Below are 18,399 nucleotides of genomic sequence, written 5' to 3' on the forward strand. Positions count from 1 at the left end.
ATATAAAACCAACAACAAAAAACTATTGAGGAACTCTGGCAGATAACCAACTACAATCAATGTGATCTTTCTTTCCTATTGTTTTTTAGCTTTAACTTAGAAACCAGAAATACCATGATTTCTCATGTATAATGCGCATTTTCCCCCAAAAAAATTGTCAAAAGTCAATAGTGCGCATTATACATAGGGATATGGGGCAAATGGAAATAACTTTCACATTTTATAAATGTGTGCCGCCTTCTAGTGGTTATAAAAAAGCTATACACTTTCATTCCAAAATGCCACCGCCCCCTAGAGGTTATAAGAAAGGTGTACACTTTCATTCCAAAATGCCACCGCTACCTAGTGGTTATAAAAAAGGTGCAGCCTACACTTTAATTCCAATATGACAGGGGTACGTATGAGTGCATATATGCACAGTTGTGCTCATAAGTTTACATACCCTGGCAGAATTTGTGAAATATTGTTGTTTTTTTTGTTTTTTTAATATGACTGATGACTGAACAACAACCATCATTATTTTCTTAATGTTTATGTTTTGTTTAATGATAATGCTTTTTTGAAATGTTTGACCGTTTAATTTGAATATCATTAAAATAAAATTAAATGTATTTCACCTGGTCCTTCATGTTTTCTTTAAAGAATTGTACCCATCTTACAAATTCTGCCTGGGTAATCAAATGTATGAGCACAACTGTGTGTTTTCTAATTTACTAAATAAAAATAGGGCTGTGAACTTCAAAATAAGAGCAAGTAAATAAAAAAAGACTTAACTTCAGAATAATTCTTTGAAAAAATACAAATACAGATCATACTTAATGTTTTGATCATATGGGTAGAAGCAAAATCATGCATTGTAAAATGCATTTTACATAAGTAGAAGGGTTTTCCAGAATTTTGAGGTCAACTTTGGGGGTGCGTATTATACATTGGTACGCATTATACAAGAGAAATTACTGTAATAGTATTTAACACCCAAAAAAATGGAGACATCTTCTTTTCTTCTTTGTACGTTGTGTGTCTAAAAAGAAAGTTTTAGAAAAGGCAAAACACATTTGTTATTTTTAATGCTCAGTTAGCTAAAGAGAAAACTCAAGCTACAAACCATTAATTAAAACATTCTGGCATCGTGTGATCTTGTACCAGACCAGCCAATAGAGGCCGCACCTGCGTGGGGGCAACTTACCAGTTCCAGATGTGCAACACCAACGAGTGCGAGGACATTTACAGTGACACGCGAGAGGAACAATGTCACGCTTGGGACCCTCGCTTCGAACAACCCAGCAACAAGCACTGGCTGCCCTATGAACACCCAGACGGTGAATATTCACACACAGTCTTGGAAGGAAGATGAAGTCATGCGGTCAAGAAAGAGGCTAAGTGATGATGCGCTGTTAAACAAAATCCAAAAAAGAGGACTTAACACATAATTTTTGAATGTGGTCGTTAGATGGTTATATAAATGTTATGTTCCGATATGGTCATCCACATCTGGCCATGATTGAATAAAGCTCTGAGGTATGACTACACCCTCCCATAAAAACACGCCGTGTCTTTGGAAAGCTCTTTAAAAACAGTTCCCTCTCTCCACCACATTCCCTGATGTCATCCGACCTTGGACAACCCCTTCCTCCTGCACCTGTTTCTGCTTCCATCTAGCAACTATCACTTGCTGCAGAAGGACACAATGTCACAAAGTCTCTCACATACATGCATGACAAATAACTCCATAATATTTATATGTTCAATTGGAGGAGTCACGGTCCTCCTGACAGATATTACCCTTATCATCCACCTAAAGGGCAGCACTACAGACAAGTGCTGAGCTGGCACTATATGTAAGCACGCTCCTCTTTTGCTCAATAGTTGTTCTCTCTTCATTATGTCTGAATGCCATATTTGTGTTAACAAGGCTCTCTTCCGTCTCAAATTACTTCTCGTGCATCTCGACTGAATTCCATTCATGGCTCGTCATCGCTCCAGAAACAGATAGTGTGTGGAGTGGAATGATAGTCCGCCATGAACTTGGATTTTATTTGGAAACATTTCACTCACTTTCCCCTAGGCCAACAGAAAGACTGTGCAAATCTGGGCTTAATAAGCTTGTATTAACACTTTTTAAAAAAAACATTTAGATGACTTGCAATATGGAGAAGCTATGTTGGTGCTCTATTTGTATTGTATCTATTGTACACATTCACACCTATGGGCAATTTAGAGTCTTCAATTAACCTAGCATGCGGAACCAAATCTGATGAGATGGATTTGACTACATTGCAAATCATCTTTTAAGGTTGAATTTGAATTTCTGACCAATTCAGAAATCTGGATCAAATCCTGATGAAAAATTGTGGACACGGCAAATTTTTGTCTACTTTTAGATACACAGCCAAAATATATTTTTAATGCAGTGGTCCCTTGAGTGTGACCCGATGTCTGAGATTTTCGAGATACTAGCCATTGATTGACCGATTTTTTGCTTTGACTTGCCAGTGCAAACTTGAGATTCAAGCGGTGACTCAACTCACTAAACAAGAAAGCATGTGTGTGGGAGAAAAAGCAACTTCAAGATGTTTCTTGCCTCTGTCAGCCAAAGTTCACTGTCAAACTAAACTAAAAGCGTGATCACAAAACGAATTAAACTCGTATCTCAAGGCACCACTGTAGTATTGTTGCTTACGAATACAGAAATAAATCCACAGAAAACAGCTCATGGCAAAAGTAACAATGCATTCACATGTTTCAGAAGCTTGTCCCATGTGCCTACATCGAGACTCACAATTTTAGGTATATTTGATTTATTAATTACTTTCTTAGCTCAACTTGACTGAAGTCTGTTTCCTCCAGAAACTGTACAACAATTGCACAGTTGTTTCCAACTCCCTCTTAAAAGTGTCAATGGTCTCTCCATTGTGTGTAGTAAATACAATGAAGAGTCATGCTGATCCTTACAAGATGAACTGCCAGGTTTTGTCTTTGGGTGTAGTGATGTGTACCTAGTATGAGTCACGCACAAACATACTCAATGAAATGTAACACAACCCTTACTCGTGTAAAAGGGAAAAAAATGTGCTTGTAAAGTGAATGAGTATTACATATCTCCTCCCACAGCAAACAAACGCTGCCACCTGCACTGCCAGTCCAAGGAAACGCGGGATGTGGTCTTCATGCAGCACATGGTCCTGGACGGCACGCGTTGCTCGTACAAGGACCCGCACAGCGTGTGTGTGCGTGGGGAGTGTGAGGTGAGTGACGTCAGGCGAAAGTGACTTGACTTGCTCACAATATAGATGTGCACAACTCGGTCTGTGTTCTCCTGAGCAGAAGGTGGGCTGCGACGGTGCGGTGGGCTCCTCGAAGCAGGACGACAAATGCGGCGTCTGTGGCGGAGACAGCTCCAGCTGCAAAACCTTCAAGGACACAATCACCCGCACAGTCAAGAAGCAAGGTTAGAGGGCTCAGGGTCAAGTCAAGTTTCATCAGCGCAACTGTCTGACTCTGGCATGTTTGGACTCATTCGTCTGGATTTAGCCATATTCAGCTAAAGGTTGCCCTCTAGAGGACTAATAGGGACACTGACACTGTTCTCAGAGAGATTAGTCCCTTTTTGAGCTTTGTTAGTTGTATAAGGGGTTACAAAGTTGCAAACTGTATTGCCCTCGCATGTGGGCAAGGAGAGCTACAGTATGCATTCTGCTTATGACAAAACAAAAGTTTATGCTTGAATATGATGTCTTTCGATTGAATTACCATCAATTCCCAGATCTTTCCCATGGAAAGCTTCTGATTCAAAATATTTCCAAAATCCTACATCTTGTTTAACATTCATTGGAAATTTATCTGAATCTTTTTCCGTAGATGTACTGTAAAGTTTACACCCAACACCTCAGCAATTGTTTCGCTTTATTTTAATAGCTCAGGCTTCTTGTTTCAGATTTTAATGGTGTTGAATTCATGAACCACCTCTGCTTCATTTCAGGTTTCCTCAAACTTCTTGAAATTCCCAGAGGGGCACGACACTTGCTGATCCAAGAGCTGAAATCTACCTTGCACACGTTTGGTATTGACAATATATTTCTCTGTGAGCGTGTATTTTAATGTTCACAGGTGTACTGTAATCATTCTCTTTTTGTTTTTGTTTTTTTTTTGTTTTTTTTCTAGCTGTAAAAAATGTGGCTTCAGGACTTTTTTTCATAAATGGGGAAAATGAATACCCAGAATCAAGATCGGTGATAGAAAAGGGGGTAGAGTGGGAATATGAAAATGACAAAGACAAGGAGACACTTCAGACTACAGGCCCTCTTAGACATGGAATTCTAATCATGGTGTGTACTAACAACTGTTATTCATTCATTTGAATTATATTGGAATGTTGAAGTGTCATAATGAATGTCTGTGTCTCTCTAGGTTAAATTACATGGTAATGAAGATGTGAATTTGTCCTATAAGTACATGATGAACATTGACAGTGATTCTGCCATTCAAAACAACATTCTGGTGGAGGACAGTGCCTACGAGTGGGCCCCTAAGAGATTGTCCTCCTGCTCCAAGCCATGTGGTGGAGGTACAAAGGCAAAATGCTACTACAGTACTGCTTCATTTCAACATGTACTGTATAGTTAAGTGCAGTCAAGCTAACAGTATTTCTGGTTGTGTAGGGAAACAATACCTGCGATACGGCTGCAGAAGAAAAATAGACAGCAAGATGGTTCACAAGAGCTTCTGTAACAAGTCCAACATGAAACCTCGAGGAGACACACGAGACTGCAACCAGAAGCCCTGCCCTCCACCCATGTATGCAAAATACTACACTACACCGTGCAATATACTACACACTATTCTACACATTACTCGATGGTGTGCTACACAATGCTTTATTTACCACAGCATGCCAACATGGTAGTATATTATATTATACTACTCCAGACAACTATACTGCAATATGCTGTATAACAGGGTCCTATCATGCAATAATGTTCTACACCAGTAATTCCCAAAATTCTAGTGGTGTGCAAAAGAATAACTGGATTAAATACAAATAAAATTGATGACATTTAAAACACAAAATACAATCAAACATATTTAAAGCTTGTAGGTATGAATATGGCCTGTTAAAAGTTTTTTTCTTTTTTTTTTTCTTTTTTAATCCAGTAGAGTAAATTTTGTACTTTTCAAATACAGGACTTTTTGTCTTTACATTTCTAGTACAGTGCGTTTATAAAAGTACAGTTCAATTGTATTTAACTTTTAGTACAATACATTTGAATTTAATCTTTTCCTGTTGGTTTTTAAAAATTTTATTGTACATATTTTTTTCACTTTTGTGTGCAGAAAACTTTGTATTGAATCTCATTTAAGTTTGTTTTCCTATATTTAGACAAAGTGTTAGTGTTAAAACTGTGCATAACATTACAGTGGCTTACAATATTAAATATAGTTTTTAGTTTAAAAAAAAAAACCTCTTTCTCACGACACTTAGGCCAGCAATGTTGCTGTATTTTAATGTTGGTCATTATGGTGGTATCTCGAGAGCTAAGTATTTTTTTTTAGGTTGTACGTGGTGTAAAAAGTTTGAGAACCACTGTTCTACACAATACTTAACTGCACAATTCTATATTACTCAACTCAACTTTAATTTTATAGAGCACTATAAAAAAACAGCCGGAGCTAAAACAAAGTGCCATACCTAGATCAAATTGAACATAAAATACATAATAATAATAATAATAATAATAATAACAATAACAAGACTAATAATGATATATTAATAAATAAATAAAGATTCCTTTTTAAATAAAAATATAATCATTAAACATAAAATTAGTCAGTGACATCAAGAAGCTCCTCCACTGTGTCTTTATACCAAACTGTCACATGCATATGTGCTTTGACTTACATAGTACGTTTATTGAATGCTGTAAATCCTCCGTAGGTGTGAATGTGAGTGAATGGTCGTTTGTCAATATTTATATATTCCACACTGCACTACCATACAACAAGTTACAATACCAGTCTATTCTACTACAGGATTCATTGACCATGTCATAATATTATAATGCACAATGCGTCGCTCCATGATGCAATACCACAGTCTGCCATAGTACCCAATTCTATACTATATGATACTGATACTACTGATAATGTTATACTACCAGGTGCTTTAGATCTCATGATATACCCAACGCCGCTATACTACGTGATGCATATACTCTAGAAAAGAAATTTCTCTTTTTAGTGCTATACAGTTACAATTTCAGTACAGCACTTGTATTTTTCTCCATTTGGTTGTCTTTGCCCGTGACCCTTGTGAGGATAAGCGGCTCACAAAATGGAAATGGTTGTCTTTGCTGTCTTCAACTATTTTCAGTCTGCATGACCTTGAAACTCGTGTTTTTTTCCTTCTGCAATACTCCTCAGCTGGGTGGCAGGGGAATGGCAGAACTGCAGCAAACCATGTGGAAAGACCGGGATGCAAGTCCGTTTGGTCAGCTGTGTCCAACCGTCGGACGACAACACAACCAGATCGATCCATAATAAATATTGCAACGACGACCGTCCAGAGACCCGCAGGTCCTGCAACCGACACGCTTGTCCGACCCAGTGGAGAGTCGGACCATGGTCCCAGGTACTGAACGCAAACATTAATAATGAATGTAGTAATCTTTTGATAAGCAATATGCCATACCGTAATTTCTCGTGTATAATGCGCATTTTCTTCCCCCTAAAAATTGTCAAAAGTCAAAAGTGCACATTATACATAGGTATAAGCGCAAATGGGGAAAAGAACTTTCACATTTTATAAATGTATGCCGCCACCTCGTGGTTATGAAAAAGCTGTACACTTTCATTCCAAAATGCCACCGCCACCTAGTGGTTATAAAAAAGGTGTAGTCTACACTTTCATTCCAATATGACAGGGGTACGTATGACTGCATATATGTACAGTTGTGCTCATATGTTTACATACCCTGGTAGAATTTGTGAAATATTGTTGTTTTTTTTAAATATGACTGAGGACTGAACAACAACCATCATTAAGTTCTTCATGGTTATGTTTTGTTTAATGATAATGCTTTTCTGAAATGCGTGACCGTTTAATTTGAATCCCATTAAAATAAAATTAAATGTGTTTCGCCTGGTCCTTCATGTTTTCTTTAAATAATTGTACCCATCTTACAAATTTTGCCTGGGTAATCAAACATATGAGCACAAGTGTGTGTTTTCTGATTGACTAAATAAAAGTAGGGCTGTGAATTTCAAAATAAGAGCAATTTAAAAAAAGAGTTTTACGTGTTCAAATAAAGTGAATAAAGTAAAATTATTTGAAAAAACTAACAGAATACAAATAATACTTCATGTTTTGATCATATGGGTAGAAGCAAAATCATGCATTGTAAAAATGCATTATACATATGTAGAAGGGTTTTCCAGAATTTTGAGGTCAACTTTGTGGGCGCATACTATACATGGGTGCGCATTATACGCGTGGTGCGCATTATACACGAGAAATTACGGTAATTCAATGGTAAATGGCCTTTCACTTGTATTGCGCTTTTCCACCACTCTAAGCGTTTTAACATTGTCTCATCATTCACCTACTGATGACGCAGCATCACGAGCAACTTGGGTTTCAGTTTCTTGCTCAAGCACACTCTGAGCCATGGATATTCTTGATTTGTGTCTGCAGTGCTCGGTGACCTGTGGTAATGGGACTCAGCTGAGGCAGGCTGTGTGCCACACCAGGGACAACACCATCGGCCTGTGTCTGGACAGTAAGCCAGACACCATCAGAATGTGTCGGATGGATCTATGTCCAAGTGAGTGGCAGGAAAACCTCCATCTCTCAGACAATCAACAAGAGACCCGACTGGTTTATTACTTATGCAAAGACGTTTGAGCATTTATTCACTTTCCTTTATATCCAGCTTAAGGTCATGTACTAGTATGTTCATTGTCCACACCAGTGAGACAGTTCAGCACACTAGTACGATATCGAATAAATGCTTAAACGTTGTCCTTGATATCCAGCTTAAGATCTTGTTTGCACTAGTGGCACATTTTTGGCATACTAGTACGACAACTACATGTTACCAGTGAGGTAAAATTGTGCACTAGTTGACATCTGTGTGCTATTAGTACTAATGGTTAAGCGCTAGATAATAAGTATTAGAATTTTTATAATGTCACTTGTATTTCTAGGTGGACTGGGCTACATGACCTTAAAATAAAGTATACGATTTGTGGAGTTTTTTCCCTAAAAAAAAAATCTGATTTCTGTTTTTAAACTTTTTTTCCCCCCTTCAGCAAAAAAAGGCAAGTGGCATTATTCAAATCAAGTTTCAGTATATTTTGGTACCATATCTTAAATGTTCAACAATTTAACAATACATTAAAACAAATGTTCTCCTTGGAATCAAAGGTTTGCAGTTTTAAAAAAAACAACAACCTTTTTTATCATATATTGTCAATACAGTCGAATATTATTAAAATGATCTTTTGAAAAAAAATCATCCTTCTCTGGCACCCTCTAATGTCTCTAATTTAAGGAACAGGAACAGCCTATCAGAAGAATGAAGAAGAAGAATCATCTTTTATTGTCATGAACATGCATGCATGCACGCACACGAAATTTGTTCTCTGCATTTAACCCATCACAGTGAACACATACACATGTTAGTGGAACACACTGGAGCAGGGGGCAGCTGAAGCGCCCGGGGAGCATTTCGGGGTATCGGTGTCTTGCTCAAGGACACCACAGCCGTAAGTCCGGAGGATGTTGGCGGATGGTCCCGTCGGGGGTTTGAACCTAGGTCCCCCACGGTGGCAGGCGATAATCTTAACCATTGGGCCACGGCTGCCCCCAGACTGTGGAGACCGAAGGCGTGACCGATAAGATGTCAGTCATTTGCGTGCTCACACGTGGGCACACACAGCGAGTGTGACACACGATCCTCGTTGTCTGTACACCCAGCAGACTCCCGCAACAAAAGCTAGAAAGGAATTGGACTGATCCCTAGACAAAACAAAATAAATTACATTACGTACACATTCACGTGGCTTTAGTCAGAGACGCGAGGACGGGAGGGGGGCAGTGAAGTGATGCTACATTGAAATTGTGGCAGCAGTTTGAAAACCGCAAATGCTGCCTTTAATATTTAACAACAAAACTGTCAATAATTGTAATCCGCCCAACCCTACCTACAGTACTAGTATGCCAAAGTTGTCCTAGTGAGGACAAAAGAGCGTACTAGTCCGTGGACCTCAAGCTGGATACCAAGGATATTGAATAAAGGCTCAAATGGCTTGCCATAAAGCTGTTTGAGTGTTAATTTGCAGCACACTAGTTTTCATGAACACTGGAATTCAGCACCCGAGTAGGATATGGAATACATTGTCAAACGGCTTTTCATAATTGGTTTGGTCTGGATTTGCTTGATAAACGTGACACACATGGGATATTGATTCCTTCCTTCTCCCCAACTCCTCCTTTCTTTGCAGAGGGCTCATCAGACCTCAACAAGAACGGCAACATCCTGATCCAGTGGCTGTCCCGCCCCAGCACCAACTACCACAAGAGCTCCTCACGTAAAACCTCCCTCTATAGTTCCCAGCCTGGCCTCCACAGCGGCAGCCGCGGCTGCATGTCTGTTTTCTGCTGGGCTCTCCCCATCTCTGTCCTCCTGTCTCAGCAGGGCCGCCCCCGGCTGGCCCCCTGAACCGCCCCTCCCCTACGTCCTGTGCCTGTGCCCGCATCTAAGAGCAAGCGGCAAAGCTTTTGCTTCTCTTTTTGGGGGAGCGGGGTGGGGCGGTGTTGTATCTCTCTCGCTCTCTCTCTCGCTCTCTCTCGCCGTGTCTGAAACGGCTCTGACTGGGAGAGGTCGTCTGGCTCCTGTGTGTGCAAGCTGGTTCCCTCTTGCTCTGTCTCTCTTGCTATCTCTATCTCCTGTGTGGAGCATTGTCGTTGTAACCGCTGGCCAGTGGAAAACTCAAAAGAATCAACAAAACAATTTCTATGAGAAGGAGATCGAAGTGGCAAAGCCAACAGGTTTTTTCCGGCCACCTACTGAGACATGTCAAAGTGAGCGTGCAGGGGCCTCCACCTGTATTTGATAACGATGTTTTGCGCAAGTTGTCTGCGTGTTGTCATGGGTTACCACTTCTGGGATACTGTTGTGCTTGTTTCTTTTTATAGCACACTGTCATTGTGAGAAGAAACAGGTGTGAACCTAAAAGAAAAGGTATATAAATATCTATATAGAAAAAATACATTTTTAAAAATATATATATATACGAAAGCTTTATTGTGAATGTGATCTTGTCACAATGAGGACATCTTTGCTAAAAGTGCTCATCTCACATCCTGGTTCCATTTGGGGATGAGAATGGCGTCTCATTCCACGTTCCATTCTCAGACTAACAGGAACTCAGCACAGGGACAGGAAGTGACAAATTATTGATTTTTGGGACAGGGAACTGTGAGGTGAATAGCCTTAAAGCAAAGGCTGATTAAAAACAAACAAACAAACAAACAAAAAATACAGGGTAGTCTGACCACTTGTGGTTGCTTCCCATTTCACCTCATCATCAGCCATTCTCTCTTTGACTGTTATACTAAAGTTCAATAAATGCAGCTTATTTGTGCTTGCAGACTTTAAACAAATACATATATAGATATATTTGTATTCATATAAATATATATACCTATAAATCTAAATCTCTATAAATAACAATAACATGTTTTACCATGAATAAGCTGTAGCTTATTTGCCTAAAACCTTTGGACTGCTATTGATCGCTCAGATCCCGACTGTTATGTGCATTTTTTTTTTATTATTATTGGTTTCACATGAATACAGAAAAACATTTATTAAAAGTAAGGAGTTTGGGGTTGAGGGTAGACCGATATTATGCAGGACTATTTCAGTTAGTTGCCTCTCCATTTCTCTCTTAATCAAGAGTTTATTTTCACCTCACTTGTTTGGTTTAAGGCTTCGTCATCCACACTTCCATCCTTGGCATGTTTGTGTGCATGTGTGTGCTTGCGAGTGTGTGAGAATGGGTGCGTGTTTGTCTTGCATATATGCCCAAGTAAAGGAGGAAACAGCGAGTAGTAATACTCATGAGAGAAGTGAGTTTTGAGTGCATGTGTGTATGCTTCTGCAATTTGGCATCTCCACACTTCGATCAGCTACAGAAATACCTCATAATCTTTGATTTTACAAGTGTCCGGTGGTATCACTTTTTTTTCCTTTTTGGGATGAACACGAACCACATGAACAATGCCTTATCTTGGATTGAATGTAATGGCATTTATCTGTGAAAGAGATGGCTTTACTCATTCAAAGTTTCACTTGGAATAGAGGCAGCTTCAAACCAACTTAAACTCACACCCGCCAACCGTCAAACCTACCAAGGAGATGTTGGACCCAATGTCTGACTACAGGGAAGGGTTTACAAAGGGGCTTGGGTATTGACACATACAGTACTACACTTAGAAAAAAAAAAAAAAAAAAACGAAACACAAAGCACTTCAGTCTTTACACTTCATTGTATTGTGATCACATATTTCTGTTGTGACTATGTAGCCAGCGGTCCAAGGTTTCCTTCTGCTGGAGTTGGACTATAATAGACCAAACCGATCTAGCAGTGCGATACTGTATATAAAACATTGGTGTTGACTGTATTTAATAATGTTCATGACTGTTATCTTCTCTGATATTCTATACTATGGGTAACTGTTTTGTTGCTTCACTGGCCTGCTGCGTGGGGCTGGCTAACGTTTGGTTAACGTTGAAGAAACATTCAGATGGACTATGTGCACTGCGTCTATATGCACTTTGATTTATCAGGGAAATTGTATTAATGTTTTGTAAATGTTTCATATGACACTTAACGTGCCATATCAGTTTTTACATCTTCATGGAAATCATGGATTTCATTTTGACAGCAAATATAATTTACGTACTACTTTTTTTTCTCGGTCGATAACCAGATTGGTTGATTTCCAAGTATTGAAGTGTTTTACCAAAGTGACTGTGAACTTGTAACTCAATACAGTTGAATCATTTTTCTTAAGAAAAGAATATATCTATATATTGAGCAGTGGGGCGCACATCTCATTGTTTAAGTTCCTGTCATTCTCAAACAGCAAAGTTGTATCAATAAAAATGTTTTGAAAAGTGTTTCCTTTCTCTCATCTGAAACATTCATATGGACATATCATACATATCAGTATCTATACCAGTATTCATTTTTACTGGCATGGTATATAGAAATTAAAAAGCGGAGCACAAAGCTTTTCGTAAGTGGACCAAATTGAAAGTTGAATCCACTTGACTGGCCTCTTTTCCATTTCAATTTCGGTGAACTAATCTCATCAGTGTTCTTCATATTTGGGTTTTCCTCTTCTTCCCTGCATCCTTTGCTAATGGCCCGGCTTTACACTTGTTCTTTGCACGGTGTGGAACCACACACTCCTACACACACTTACGCATGTCTGGTAGACAGACAAAGATGCCTTTGCAGTTTAATGCTTATGGAACTTTCTTTAACGTGCCACAAAACATACAAACTGAAAACTGGCAATAAAATACACCAATCATTTTTTTATTTCACAGGTCACCGTTGTCATGGAGACCGCTCCGTGTTCTGCCGTATGGAGGTGTTGAACCGCTACTGCTCTCTACCAGACTTTCAGCGTCTATGCTGCAAGACCTGCAGCAATATTACTGTCACAGAGTCTGAAAAAAAGTCCACATCAATCCCCATCACCGCCACCCGTTCCCCAGTCACAGTTCATCCACCCACTAGCCTCACTTCTTTGTTTGCCTCCACCACCCACTCCACTAAAGTGGTAGTCACTGTCATTCCAGATGCCACCACCAACTCCTGGACTGTGACTCATCCTCCTACATTCACTCCAAGCCATCATTCCACCTTGGGCTCAATTGGTACCACAGAATTGATCACCACCTACCCGAAAGAAGCTACCACATCTGCTGTTATTCCTCTCAGCTTGTCTGAGGCAGGAACATCAGTTGTTACAGACTTTCCTGGGCTTACTGCGGAACCCCTTCCTGTGCCTGCCCCAGGAATAGACAAGAGCTTAAATCCAATACCATTGAGCACGACAAATCATCCAAGTCTTATGACTGCCACAGGCTCTCCCACAAAATTAACTCCAGCCATCCGTCTAAGAGGAAACTGTACTAAAAGACCACTGGTATCCAAGCCTAAAAAGGACACCGTGCCAAAGAAAAAGGCCCTGAAAGTGAGTCCACCAAAAAAGAAGACTACACAAAAGAATACTGCCAAAAAGTTGGCTCCACCAAAGGTCAATCCCAAAACAAAGACAAACACTACACCAAAAAAGAGTACACCAACCAACAAAAACACTACAGAAGCTAACATTTCTTCCAAAAAGACGACCACTGCCAACACAACTCCCAAAAAAGGTAACACAGCAAACACCATTCCCAAACAGAATACCCCAGGAAACATAACTCCGAAAAAGACCCAAACACCCATCAAACCAATCTCCAAAAAGATTACCATTGTCAAGACAACATCCAAAAAGACCACACCAGCCAAAACAACTCCCAAAAAGACAACCCCAATCAAAACAATGCCCCAAAAGACTACACCACTGAAAACTCCCAAAAAGACAACCCCCCAAAAGACTCCCCCAGTCAAAGCAACTCCCAAAAAGACTACCCAAGTCAAAGCAACCTCACAAAAGATTACCCAAGTCAAAGCCACTCCCAAAAAGATTAGACCTACCAACATGACTCCTGAAATGATTAAACCAGCTATCACAACCCCGGAAAAGACTATGCCAGCTCACACCCCGCCCAAAACTTTTTTAAAGACAACCCCTGAAAAGTCTCACCCAGTTAACTGGCCTCCAGAGGAAGAAGACAAGCCCACTCCCAAAACTAAGACATTTCCTCCAAAAAGCTTTCCTTATTCTAATTCCACAGTTATAAAGCAACCCCAAACAATAGCTAGCCAGAAAAAGACGACGAAGCTTAATCAAAATAACATGCAAACAACAACTGCAACAGGAGCTTCATATCCCACAACATGGGCCACTCGATTCACAAGCCCAGGGTCAACAAGAGAATATGTTTCTTCCACTCCTCCCTCTACCACTTGTGTCTATAGTACAGCTGCAATTCTGCCTCTACCTGATTCAAGAGTCAACATCACATATGTCACAAAAAACTCACCAACGGCAGATGACGCGCTTCTGTTGCCCGACGACAACGGAACCACAACTCCTGGCAATTTTGAAGATGTCGCAATGCCCAGTGGAAACATGCCGTACACAGATGTCACAATAAGCAGCAGCGGGGATGTCGTTGCCAGCGGTGGAGCCGTCCTGAGTGGTGACGGGGTCACGGTGCCCTATGGTGACACCACAGTGCCGGACGCTGGCTTGACTGTGATGAGACCAACCGTCAACAATGAGGACGTGACAGATCGGGCTTCCTCACCCTGGGTCGACCTTTCCAAGTATATCCCTGTGATTATCCCTGCCACCGTGACAACACCAGACCCCACCATCTCCCTTTCCAGCACAAGTTTCTCGCCTCAGCAAGAACTAAAAGAGAACAACTTCATCGACGTCCTATACAACAGGATTACCAGTGTGGACAGCAACATCTCTCAGAACAACCTGATCCCAAAGCGTCGTGTCAACCTCCAGGAAAAGACCAGGAACAAACGCATTCAGGAGCTTCTGGAGGAGAAGCGAAACCTTCTCCTCAGGATGAAGAGAGGCCGTGCGCAGCGATAGAGCACAACATGTCAGTTCTCTTATAGAGACGAATGCCTTTACAGACTGAACTGCAGCAATACCCTTTATCAGGGCTTCAAACCACAAACTAACAGATCATTCGAGACAAGACTATTGCAAATCGACAGTTTCTTTGCAAAGGAAAGAAAGTGCAATTCAAAAACTGGAGCGGAAATACACATCTAGTTTAACTAGCACTTTATAAAACCAAACTTGTTACTCCTCCAAATCATCCACAATCGTGTGCAATCACTGTTGATGAGAACTGTTGTCATATTGGTACTTCTGACACTTATGCATGAACGAAGTACAACCTGGAATCCAATATATTTGATATTATGACAACCTTACAGTAGCTAATACCTCATGGTAACACTAATAACAGCTACTGTGACACATCAACAGTGTGTTTCTACTCTGAGAACATGTACAACTACAATGAAAATATTGTATACTGTATATGCACTACTCACAAAAAGCTAGGGATAAAATTTCGCCAGAAAGCCGAATATCCCTAACTTTTTGTGAGCAGTGTATACATACAGATATTTAGAAAATGCTACACAAACACAAACTCACCTTTCAGTTCACTTAATTTGAAACTATCTGGGGTCATGTTGCCTTTTCCAGAATTGCATGCATGGAAGTTTCTCATCTCTCAGGTCGTTAAGATATGGACAACCGGTAAGGTATATGACACATGGTGCTTCCTAATTATATATTATTAAACAATTGCTGGAAAAAAAAATTAAAGGGGACAAATTATGGGGACCAGATTTTTATTTTTTTTAAATGCTTGTATACACATAGTCTCTATGTTTGGCGATGTGAAGCATGTCAGAGACGTTTTATTAAGACACATTGGAACTGCTTTAGATTGTGTACAAAAAAAATGCACAATAAGTCTCAAAAAAGGAAAAAGAGGAAGGCAGCAGTTCATACGCTAAACTGTGTGTCTGTGGACATATTGCCAAACTCAAATGTTACGCGAGTCTGTGGCTCTCCCAAAAGTCAATGCAGCTTTGCTTACTATGGCTGAGATGGGATTCAATTGAACCTGGAAAAGCGATTCCCGAATCACAATTTTTGGATTTGAAGCATAACAAATCTTCTAATGTTCTAATGTAATGTCATGTGCTCTGCGAGTTGGCTTGTAGGTGTGCTCCTTTGCCTCCCTCTGCTGGCGTTTCAGTGAAATTGATTCTTTTTCTGTTAAATTCCAGCATTCCTTCTGATAGGTAGATTTAACCACATGACACCACAGGTCACAGTGCACGGAGTCTGTGTTAGCTTCTAAATGCATACAACCATGTGTTACTCCAATTCCCTCACCAGTTCCTCTCGCTGTTTGTGCAGAGGAAAAGCATTGCCTGTGAGTTGGATTCTGCTTTTCTCTCATATAACAAGTAGTTTCTGTGCATCATTAGCGGGGACCGATCTGTTTTGCAGTTGTAGGGCCTGTATTTTTCATGACTTGGACTATGACATCTCTTTATTTCGGAACAGTATAAGGAGTAACGGTTCGATTCTGTACTGGAAGTCATTTGTTTTTGAGAGCGAGTCTGAGCCATACTGCTTACCTTGCAAAAAGCCACCACTGGCTAATATATAATCATACCCCATGACACATAAAGCGAGCACATAAGAATAAAGGGATTCCACTGCACTTGTGCATGCACCATTTCATCATCAAGCCACTTGACAAAACTCAATTGCAACGATTGTAGCGGTGTGGAGAGAACTTGGCTGAGTATTTGTGTATGTGCTCTTCATCCAAAGAGAATGCTTGTAGCACTGTTAGCTAAGGCTAGTCTGTGCTAACACTGCAGCTTTGCTTACCCTTTGGCTTTGAAAGTGGGTCTTTACCTCTGGAACTTCAGCCAGCCTTGCTTCCAAGTCATTGGCAAAGAAAAATGGTGTGCTGGTGGTTACTACGTAAATTAGCCCCACTGTTACATAAGAGTAGGGCGGAAGTGCTGAACAACACGCTCACCGACACATTTTCAGAAATAAATAAAGGAAGAAAAACACTTGATGAATGGGCTTAAACTCCAGAGACTCAACTATATTTATACAAGTATTAAAAATGCAATTTTCCATGTCCACTTTCAGTCATGAGGTGTAAAAATAGCATGTGATGTTTTTTTTTATTTTTATTATTTTCATCTTGGTCACCCAGTTATGATTGATACTTTATGGTCAGCGGTGCTAAAATTGTTCCTGATTCATTATTTTCTGGAAAGAAAAATAGAGCTAATATAACAGTTTCATTTTTTTAAGTGTCTATTTGTCAGCTTTGTCTACACAGAAGCTTTGAGGACTGCTTTGGATTTCTGCTTTCAAAGTTAAATTATTCATATATTTCTAACTGGAAGCAACCACTAAAGCACCTACAGAAATTTCTGTACGATATCTGTACATATAAAAAAGAACTTAATGTTTAATATTTATTAAAGCTTAAGTGCCTGTGGTATTTTGCAATGTATCAGTGTTACATGATTCTTTTTATTGTGTTAACTAACTTTTCACCCTTGATTTTTGCCACCACTAAAAATATTGCAAGCAGATGTCGATTATGTCACTTGGGCAGTCAAAATGTGGAACATTACCGTAACAAGTCAGTCTTTTACATAATTGTAACAGCCATTGTTATAGCACATATTTAATCCAGTTTGAGTTAGTCAGGGACAAATTATCATCAGATTAGCACCATAAAATTGTTCCACTGTTCATATACGGTGTAACTAAATGAATAACAAACATTGCTTTGTTGCACTTTCACGGAATAGCTGACTATCTTGTTGTGTGTATTGGAATTTTTTTCATTTAAATCACATCAGAATTGGATTATTGGGTTTAGAGTGTGACTTGTCTGTGAACTGACCGGCCCATTTTCATGGGTTGTCAAAATAACATGGCTATTTTTTCCACAGCCAAGTCTTTCTGTAGGAGGTTAGGAATTCAATCTATTCTGGACACGGCTTTTGCACAGTCGCAGTTGTCCTTAGCTCTTCAGTATGTTTACAAAATGAATGGGAGGTTAATTTGAGGTAGAAACTGTGAGTAGAAAGTAGTTGTAACTGTATTATTATACATTCAGTTCACTGTGATGTCACAGTGCCGGAAAGAGCCGAAGACCGGAAGGCGCTACAGGTAGATGCAACAAGCAAAAGGCGCATTCTGAATCATATTTATCCATTTAACTGCTGTATATCTGCTATATAATTACTTTGAAATGGCAGATGTGGTTTGTAAAGGGGTTCTAGAGTTATCAAGAACATTTTTAACATCTTTGTCCTGCCCTCTAAGGCAAGTTGCGTTTGCAGTGACTGGCCCACAGAGACCCATAAATGGGGATAATGGGGCTGACCCTGTTTGACTCAACAGGGGTCAGTGACTAGCCCCAGAGGTACACAAAAACACTTTTCATGAGAAGTCACGGGATGACACGCGCAATCACAAACACGATGAAAAGGGCTGAAAACTACTGCATCAGCTCTTGCTTCTATATTTAACACCACAGGAGTGTGAGGCAAGCCCATTCTACCATCAGAGGTGTGCACTACATTTACTCCGTTACAGTAACATTTTGAATAAATTGT

The 18,399-nt window shown here is 39.9% G+C and overlaps 1 protein-coding gene across 4 annotated transcripts in view; it reads left to right on the forward strand.

The window, feature by feature from the left end:
• The window catches only part of LOC133484550 (A disintegrin and metalloproteinase with thrombospondin motifs 2-like), a 170,597-nt gene extending 153,315 nt beyond the window's left edge, over window positions 1-17,282 (forward strand). For all 4 annotated transcript variants that reach the window (XM_061787313.1, XM_061787314.1, XM_061787315.1 and 1 more), the window contains 11 exons: window positions 1,147-1,319; window positions 3,112-3,245; window positions 3,325-3,448; window positions 3,980-4,060; window positions 4,162-4,325; window positions 4,408-4,564; window positions 4,659-4,794; window positions 6,418-6,625; window positions 7,688-7,817; window positions 9,499-9,585; window positions 12,618-17,282. In XM_061787313.1, coding sequence (XP_061643297.1) covers window positions 1,147-1,319; window positions 3,112-3,245; window positions 3,325-3,448; window positions 3,980-4,060; window positions 4,162-4,325; window positions 4,408-4,564; window positions 4,659-4,794; window positions 6,418-6,625; window positions 7,688-7,817; window positions 9,499-9,585; window positions 12,618-14,797 — 3,574 coding nt within the window. In that variant the 3' untranslated portion in view covers window positions 14,798-17,282. The remainder of the gene's footprint in view (window positions 1-1,146; window positions 1,320-3,111; window positions 3,246-3,324; window positions 3,449-3,979; window positions 4,061-4,161; window positions 4,326-4,407; window positions 4,565-4,658; window positions 4,795-6,417; window positions 6,626-7,687; window positions 7,818-9,498; window positions 9,586-12,617) is intronic.
• Window positions 17,283-18,399: the final 1,117 nt, after the last annotated feature.

This window comes from Phyllopteryx taeniolatus, chromosome 10 (genome assembly GCF_024500385.1).
Source record: "Phyllopteryx taeniolatus isolate TA_2022b chromosome 10, UOR_Ptae_1.2, whole genome shotgun sequence".
In the NCBI taxonomy this organism is placed as follows: domain Eukaryota; kingdom Metazoa; phylum Chordata; class Actinopteri; order Syngnathiformes; family Syngnathidae; genus Phyllopteryx; species Phyllopteryx taeniolatus.